Consider the following 9609-nt stretch of genomic DNA (forward strand, 5'->3'; position numbering starts at 1 on the left):
TACCCTTGATATATCTGACAATTCTTTTTGCTACTTGAAAATGAATTTGACTAGCACAATACATGTATCTTCAGAGTAGACTAATAGCATTCATAATATATGGTCTTGTTGCAATTGGGTACATCAAGCAGCCTATTAAGGCTCTGTAAAGCCTTTCATCAATATTTGCAACTCCATATTCTTTGCAAAACTTCTCCTTGATTCATTAGGATTTTGAATCACGCATGTTCCTTGTTCCAAGTAATTTTTTGAAAAAAATCAACAAATAATTAAAATCTTGATCCATCATATTCAAATACAAAATCCAACCTCTCTAGCTGGCCCATTGCATTGTTCATGAACAGATCGTAATAAAGATAAAAAATGTCCCTAGTTGTATTTTAGATCATATTTTGTTGGAGAGTAAAATAAAATTATTTTAACTAAATGATCACGAATTCAAATCTCATCACTTCTATTATAATTAATAATAAAAATTAAGCACGAAGTAGTTTAAACTTGTACACGTTTCAAGTTCAAACCATTTTACTTGAAGAGGTATGTTAAAAAGTAATATAAAATTATTATTGAGATCTCATCTAATATCTTACCTAATATTTTAAGTTGAGTATTTGAGTTAGTTGGAGTTGATTTCATTCTTAACTTCTCCAAAATCCATCTCATGGTGACTGATGAACTGTGAACCTACAGCATGCCAATCATGTTCAGCACGGGACCTTTCAACTATTCTGCATCCTTCTACATAAAAAAATATCAAGAAACATATTATAGTGATACTTTTGAACCATCAATTCCAATCCTGACCTTATAAAAAACGAAGGTCGGTTGATTCCACCCATTTTTACCACTTTCTGGCCCAAACATGGACGAGTACAAAGAATATCAAAATATAATGGCAAATGTTAAAGAAATAGATTCCTTGGGAAACTCTTTCACTGAAAGTACATCAACCCTCTTTTTATATTAAAAAACTTTGTTGAAAACATTAACTCATTAATTTTTAATTTAATCTCCATAGGTGTTATACTTGACCCACTACCTCTCTTCAGACATCAAGTGGCCTCTCACCCCCATCTGCAGAAGCAAACATTACAGGGACTGCTCCAAGGAATCATGCAAATGGAGTAACAAACCCAGATGGAAAAACCCCTCCATGGGTTTCCAATCCTTTTATTGGTCTCATTCTCTCCTGCCGAAGGGAACATTGCACGAGCAGCAGCTTTAAGCAGCCTTGGGACTGGAACATCAAACCAAAATTGTTTAGGGCTGGAAAATGGAATACCATATCAAGATGGTAAACCATGCACCCCACCTTCTCGCCTCTTCCCTGTAATTATGGTCGACCTGCTCCCTCTTTTCTAGCACTTAAAAGCTGTTTACAGCACCCTCATGACCACCCATTTTGCTTGGAGCCCGCTCAGACGTGCTGCCTAGAATAAACGAAGGGCATCGCAATCAGGCAGAGGGTTTGGGAGCATAAAACCAGACACGAGGGAGAGTGTACATAACAGAAAACTTTCTTTAAAGGGGTCTATGATACATTCAAAATAAAACCGAACTATGCAAACATGTTATGATACATTCACATTTTGGACAAAAACCAGGCCAAGGGATTGAGTTTGTTCAGGGTCACAAGGAACATGTCCTTGAAACCTACAGTATGTTCCCCCCATTAAACTTCATAACATTGAGGGAGGAAAAAATACATACAAACCAGACAACATTCATATGAATAATCGACATTTGGATTTTTACAGGAAAACCACTTGACGATTCTTGATTTCAAGGAAGGAAGCCAATTATCGTGCAGTAACCCGAGCAACACCTGCAGAGAAAGATATCCAAAATAGAATTAGTATGATGCCCATACATAATATGAGGTGCAGGAGCAAATGCATACTGAAACTTGACCAGCCTGTAGTTAAAACTGGTTCTTGTTGTTATTGTTATTCTTTGCAACATTAACATCGTATTTGGTTAGTGTCCCGGGTTGAAAGAAACAGAAACTGAAACAGAAACAACGCAGAAAGGAAGACAAAAAGAAAATTGTATTTAGTAGTGATATACGATAAAATTACTATCTTTGTATCCTTTGTAGTTGATGGTGTGTGCGCGCGTGTATTACCCTTAATATATATATATATATTGTCAAAGTTACAAACATGTAAAAAAATAATTATATTTTTTTTTTAGTTTATATTGAGTATTGAAATTAATAATAGTATAATAACCTAGTTATAAACCCGGACTTGCCTATAGGTCGACCTAGAACCCGGCCAGCCTAGGACCTGTGCTGGTCCGGGTTTATGAAAATATAAGGGATTGACCAAGCCCAACCCAGTCAAAAACTAGGTCGACCCACAACCTGATCAACCCAGGATAAAACTCAGTAAGAACCCATTGATTAAAAAAAATGGTCAAAACAATGTTGTTGCGATCCTTTTTTATTAAAAAAAAATTAGGTTAACTCAAGTTGACCCTTATATGCCTCTTGTTTTATAAATACAGAAATTTACTCCAAAATTATCTCAAGAACAGATTTTTTTTGTCTATATCTTGGTCTCCTCAACCTATCCTGAAACATTAACCAATCGCTACCTAAAACCCAAATGCTAAAATAAATGGACAATAATTTCCTACTTCCATTTCATTGCACCCATCTAAATTCTAACTGCAATAACTTTCATATACTTCTCTCATACACATACCATCAGCCTAAAACATCTAATGTCATTTCCCCTCTACTTTTTATTTAATTACACTTTTTTCTTCAAAATAATTTCTTACTTCTCATTATAACACTCCACGGGTAATAAATACTAACCATTTGTCGCTGCCTCTTCTTCCTCTTCTTCATCAATCGTTTTCCATACGATGTCTTTCAGCCCAGTTGAAAGGTTCTTGTAAAACTGTCATTCAAGCCAGATGATTTCAAAATTACACCTTACAACAATTAAAGATTAAAGAAAGAATTAACTGATAACATAGTTTTGGGACAACAATGCCAGTGGAGGGAGCTACATATTTTATGGCCTGTTGGGTCCACCCAACAAGACCAGACACAAATCTAGCCTTCCGCTCACTCCATGAGATTATAAGACCCAGAAAGCAAGCAAACCAATTTATCTTCACCTTATTCTTGAGCTAACAATGCTATAGTTAACTTTTTTAACTTTGCCTTGTGCCTGGGAAAAATTTTAAATTCAACTTGGCCTGGAATGTTTAATATCATAAGCATTTTTTTTCAGTAATAATAATAATAACAGCAATTGGAGGATTAAATGGGTGGAGCTGAATCATATGTTTTAGTTATTGACTAGTTCTTGGCATCAATGTGTATACCATCAACCATGGTTGGGTATCTCACATACCCCTCCCAGTCCATGGAAAAAGCTGAATCACACATGATATACTTATTGGCTACGCCATCAACTGTGGTTGGGCATCTCACAAAGCCCTCCCAGTCCACCCTCCCTATTTACCCAAAGAATCACTTGTCATGATTGTTTTTGCATGAAAAATGAAATAAGCACACCAGCTGACTATATACTTTTCAAGAACAGATCCATTCAATTTGCAGCCAAACCGAGGGTCACACAAAAGACCTAACTACACAGGCATCAACCTGATAGACAAAAAAGAATACGAAGACCAGAAACTTTTTTGAGGGAGGAGAAATTCTTCATTACTGTTTTAATTGCCACAAGAGCACCAATATTTAAATTACCTTATGAAATTCCAGGGTATCACCATCAGACTTGCGAACCTCAACCATATAAAGAGAAGGGGCCACTTCAAAGACCTGAAAGAAAGAGAATTATGTTAGGACCCAGTTCAAACCACTACAGACAAGTCTATCAGTACAGATTTCCTAGAGACATACCTCTGTTGAAACAGATAAACGACCCTTGCGTCCATCCTTCTCCCCTTGAAGCTTCATCTGTGATTTGAAATAGAAGAGTTGTTTCAGTAGAAACAATAATTTAACAGTTGACTGATAACAAAATCAAATTTCTGAAGGAATCATGTTTCCTCACACACAAAATCAGGAGTCCACTATATAGAAAAAGTTCAATAATGATAAATCAATTTACTTGTGAAGGTGAAAGGACAAGGAAAAAAAAAAGAAGGCATATTTCATTCAGGTATATTAAGGATTCCAGTTTGGAGGTAGCTCTTGAAAGCCATACAGACATCACAACAAGTTGGATGCCGGAAAACCACAGGAATCTTGCTAAACATGAACTAAACATTCCACCAAAAACTCTCATTTATAAAAAAGTAGAAAATTATCGGACCTTAAAGTTATTTTTCTTTACATCAAAACCCAGAGGCGCTGCTGCTGCTTCAATTTTCGAGATTATCTCGCTAGCAGAATGTTTGGAAGTGAATCTCGTTTCCCGTTTAACAAGCCCCTGGTTGCCAAAGGAAAAGAAAGTCTCTTAGGTTTATGGTTGTGAAACTCAAAGATAACTACACATCCAAGGAGGTGGTCACGGCTCGTTAAACTCTGATATTTCAAAAAACACACACTGGGAGACAACAGTTATCTGATTTTTGCTTGGCAATTATTTCACAAAATTGATAATGCTAAATATCAGAACAAAGTTGGAATATCAACTAAAACATGCTTTAAAATGATAGAAAATCAAAGTGTATAATGCTACAGTTGGAGTATTCAACCATTAATCTTTAGTATAATTATAATTTGATAAGATTTCAGCATAAACAAATGTACCACACTGTCAGGCTCTCTCAAGTTCCAACATTTTCCAGATTTTGGTTTCATTTACATAGAACAACAACGAGTTTAAAACTTACCATTTGTTTCTCAAAAAGACTACTAAGGTTGAGACCCTGAGAGGTAGAGATAAGTTCAAACGCATTCATGGTTACAGGAGCCATAGGCCCTATAAACCCTTCTTCTCGCCTCTCCACAACAAGGTTTTGAGAATCCTGTTAACCATGAGAAACATCAATTACAAACCCACAGGTGGTGTACTAAGTTTGAAAGCAGGATGCACAAATGAAACACAAGAATTACCATTGATTCATTGAAGATAGAGTCCACATCGTCGAGACTAACATTAGCCTTTTCAAAAGTAGGTGGCTTATATCCTTTCTTAAACCATTCATTTTCAATAAGCTCGGAAATGGTAATACGCTGTTTCATACCATTAGCATGTACAGTAAGACAAATACCCAATATTATATGGCATCCTTTCTAAAGAAGGAAAGGTGTACAATAAGTTTATACAAAGAGAAGAGGGGGAACAAACTGTTGAAGGATTAGGGTCCAGAATTCTTTTGATTAGTTTCTTTGCACTTGAGGAGAACCATGGAGGACATGTGAAGTCAGCCTTGAATATCTGCAGTCGCACAAAAACCACATTTAGCCTAGGTAAAATACAATAAAGCACCTTCCATTCAGGCAATGCACTATGACCACATTTCGCTTATTTTACACAGCAACTGAACAGGTTTACCTAAGCAGATATGCACAAAGGCTCTGATTTCAAACCTTGGGTCCATGATTTTACAAACCAGAATAAGATATCAAGCTGCCACTTGATTCCCTATTTAATTTTTTAGCACATGCTCTCAGATGTAGCAAATAGCTTGTAAGAAGATGTCAATGACATAAACAGCACTGTTGATCATGACATTTTGCAAAACAATCAAAGCCTGCTCATGACCGGGTTTTCTGAAAGCTCCCTCAAGCTCATGTGTACATTGAAAGAGCCAAACTCGAGCAGAACTTTGGGTCATTTTCCAATCATACTTTCCATGGAGTAGCTCCACCCAGTACAAAATTGATTAATGAACTTGAGAAATTATGGTCAACTTTCCAATCATAATAGTTGATAATTGTTAAATGTTAAATGTTTTCATAGATTAGTTTCTGAGAGGGCTTTAGAGATCTAGAAGATCTTTTCTACTCAGCTGTTTTCAGGTAAACATGATAGAATTAATAGGCAAAAAAAATGAAACTTGATGCGGTCTTTCTCTATAGAGGGAGCTTCATTTCCCCAACTCTAGCATTTTATACAATTATAACCAACAAACATGACGATGGGTGACTACAACAATGCAATGAGAAAGAATGAAAACAATCACCTTTTTGTATAGTGCCATAAGGTTGGATTCTTCAAAAGGCAAGTACCCAGCCATCAAGACAAAAAGAATCACACCACATGACCACAAATCTGCCTTGGCGCCATCATAGCCTTTATTGTTGATCACCTAGAAAAGTGAAACACCAAGCAATGAATAAAATAACATATATGGTTGGAGCATTAAGAAATATTGATGGCACGAAAAGTTACCACACCTCTGGAGCAACATAATTTGGTGTTCCACACGTTGTGTGAAGTAACCCATCTTCCTGAAAAGAGAAATAAAAGATAAACAGTCAGGAAATCTTCTGGAATGAAGTGAAAATAATCAATGTTTGGGCAGAGTTCTCGGGTCAGAGGTTAACATACTCTAACTTGCTGAGGTAGTGCACTCAATCCAAAATCCGAAACTTTAAGAAACCCACTAGCATCCAATAGCAGATTCTCAGGCTGTAGTTGTAAAACCAGATGTAAAAAACTTAGTTCATTACCGATACTAATAAGAGATTGATCAGCCAGCTCAACTAAAGAGATTAGTGAGGCTCATTGTCATTTTAACATTAAAATAAGAATAAAAGCAACAAACTCGCACCTTTAGATCTCTGTGGTATACACCTCTGCTATGGCAGTAGTCCACGGCATTGATAAGTTGCTGAAAATACTTTCTCGCTTCATCCTCCTTCAACCTCCCTTTACTTGCCTAACTCAAGAAAAATAGCAAAAAAAAACAGAGAAAAAAATAGACTTGTCATTAACATTAACATGCAGAATAATCCAACACATCAATTTCAGACATATTCATCTTACAATCTTGTCGAAAAGTTCACCACCCGTCACAAATTCTAAAACAATGTATATTTTGGTCTTGCTCGCCATCACCTACAACACCAATACTGCTGCAAGTTATTAAAACAATCCCGACAATAACATAAAAAGAATAATAACAACTTGCTAATTAAAAAAAAACTTCCAACCTCATACATGCGGACGACATTCGGGTGTCTAATTAATTTCATTGTTGAAATCTCCCGTTTAATCTGCAATGAAAAAAAAACAAAAATATATATATAGCATAGCGAACGACTAGTCTCCCTATTCAAATTGACTTTTCTTTCTTCTTTTATTGTCTACAACTAACAGCTCTAAATTTTCAATTCGATTTTCTCGGTGACCAGACATAACAACTAACAACGAGAAAAATCATGAGCTAAAATTAACACAAAAATAAGTTGAATTTGATAAAATAAAACTTGAGAATTCACAGAATTTTATGAAATAAAAAAAATCAGAAAGAAATACCTGACCGATCATTTTGTGTTTAAGAACTTTCTCTTTATCGAGAATCTTAATAGCAACATTCTCTCCCGTCTCAACGTTCCTAGCAAATTTCACCTTCGCAAAAGTTCCTTCTCCGAGAGTCCTTCCGAGCTCATACCTCCCCACGCGTGTCCTGCTTCCGCTTCCACCACTTCTAGAAGACGACATTCTCTGGAATCAATCAAACTCCTTTCCTTTCCCTCTCTTTCTCTCTCTAAAACTGAAGTTCCTGTTCTTATTTTCTATCTATCAAGATCTCTTCTTCTTGCATGGTTGCCATACCTGAGACTTGGCTACACTCATATTTGCTTCTTTTTTTTTAATTCTACTTTTTTAAAAAAAGAAAAAAAAACTAAAAAAGGAAACAAATCAATTTATGATGGAATCGAAAAGGAGAAAATAGAGAGACAAAAAGAAAAGTCATGAATACTGACGGTCGGATCAGAAATCAACCCCATAAAGTCAGATAAATCGACGGAGAAAATACTGTAGAAGATAAACAAAAAATTCTTGTTTTTCAATGAAGAAGAGATTCTACATGCAATCAGAGATCTCCAAAAAGACTGGAAACAAAACTAATCGAGAAAAGACTGAAATAAATAAGAAGACTTTGCTTCTTTTTTACAGAACAAAAAACAAATCTTCTAATTAAGGCTTAGGCTTGAAGAGAGTTAGAGAGAGAGGTGATCGAAATCGAATAGTAGTGGAAATAATTAAGGCTTAGGCTATGACGATAAAATCAAAGTCACTTCATTCTAATCCTGTCCCGAAACAGAACAATATATTAGTAGTATCCCTAATGTCTTACACATTTCTCAATTTGATCCTTCTATCAATATTTGTTACAATACGTTTGTTATGTGAGGAAATTAGTCTTATATTTCGCTTCTCTTACTTTCTTGAATTTTATTACCAATTTCTTTCCTCTTTTCCTTTCTGGAAAATTAAAAAAAATCTCTTAAAAATAAAGTAAATCTCTTTACAATTATATTGGTTCAATCATGTGTTGTATATGTGTTATGTGAAAAAGCAGTCTCTATTTAAACAAGATCTTTAGACATATCCTCAACTCAACTTGGACATAGAAAATAAAGCTAACAAGAAATTGGTTATAATTTGCAACTTTAGACTGTGTACAAAATTCTATTTTTAAAATTTATATATAAATAAAATAAAATGTTATAAATAATATATATATATATATATGTATTAATAAAGAGCTAATATAATTGTTAAATACCAATGATGTGACATGTATAATATTTAGCTGTAAAGATGATGTAGTTGTGATTTAAAAAAAAAAAGTGAACATTCAATTAACATTCCACAATTTTTCATTGAAAAAGTATATATACATACATATAAAAAAAAAACATTTTATTATTTGATTTTTACTCTCTTAACATTCTTTTTTTCAAATATTCTATCCGCAGGTCAAATGTGGTCTTAATATTTCTGATTCTACGCAATAAAATGATGTCTTTAATTTGAAGAAAAATCGACCAGTAAATTAACAGGCTCGGAAAGAAGCACCTAATGAGAAACTTCTTAAGCACGGAGGACTTAATTGATAAATTATTTTTATTAGGACTCCATTAGTAGCAGAATAATATATTAGGGTCTGATTTGAGGGTTTCCCTAAAATCTAAGCGTGTGTTAATTTTAGTTTCCAAAGTACGAAACCAACCTTGTTGATGGCAACAATCCCCGTATGATTTGGGACCTTTTTGGACATTTAAGCAAGTCTTGTGGGCCCCTTTGTCAGTTTAAGGTTTCAACTGGACAGGGCCTATTTCACGACATCATCACCTAACCTGCCCTGGGCATTAACTCACGTCCGAATCGGGGGCCACGCCACGACAGTTGTGGGTGACGTTTCTGTAAATATATAGTCACGATAACTTTAGGCCGTTGGATTAAGATCAGGTGCCATGTACGATTGGATGAAATATAGTTTGTTTGGATTCCGTTAATTTAATATCAATAAAATAAAGACGCTCGGAATTCATGTATAGACAACCGAAATATCTTTTTTCTTTCTTATTGATTGAGTCAGACACCTTTTATTATATGTTTGGTATGCTGGTATAATTTGATTTTTAAGAGTAAATTTTTATAATTTTTTTAATTACGTCATCATTTGAAAAGGAAGTAACTTTTATTCTTTTAATGTATT

The 9609-nt window shown here is 34.8% G+C and overlaps 1 protein-coding gene across 1 annotated transcript; it reads right to left on the reverse strand.

Moving 5' to 3' along the window:
* Positions 1-1505: 1505 nt before the first annotated feature.
* Positions 1506-8154, reverse strand: LOC18099904 (CBL-interacting serine/threonine-protein kinase 23). Its single transcript, XM_006381027.3, has 15 exons — positions 7416-8154; positions 7091-7153; positions 6924-6995; positions 6709-6816; positions 6486-6566; positions 6332-6385; positions 6118-6243; positions 5280-5369; positions 5045-5164; positions 4822-4956; positions 4299-4415; positions 3884-3940; positions 3728-3802; positions 2825-2909; positions 1506-1825 (listed from the first exon to the last, which is right to left on the reverse strand). The coding sequence occupies exons 1-15, from the start codon at positions 7599-7601 to the stop codon at positions 1800-1802; spliced, it is 1395 nt and encodes a 464-aa protein (XP_006381089.1). The 5' UTR covers positions 7602-8154; the 3' UTR covers positions 1506-1799.
* Positions 8155-9609: the final 1455 nt, after the last annotated feature.

Source organism: Populus trichocarpa, chromosome 6 (assembly GCF_000002775.5).
Source record: "Populus trichocarpa isolate Nisqually-1 chromosome 6, P.trichocarpa_v4.1, whole genome shotgun sequence".
Lineage (NCBI taxonomy): Eukaryota > Viridiplantae > Streptophyta > Magnoliopsida > Malpighiales > Salicaceae > Populus > Populus trichocarpa.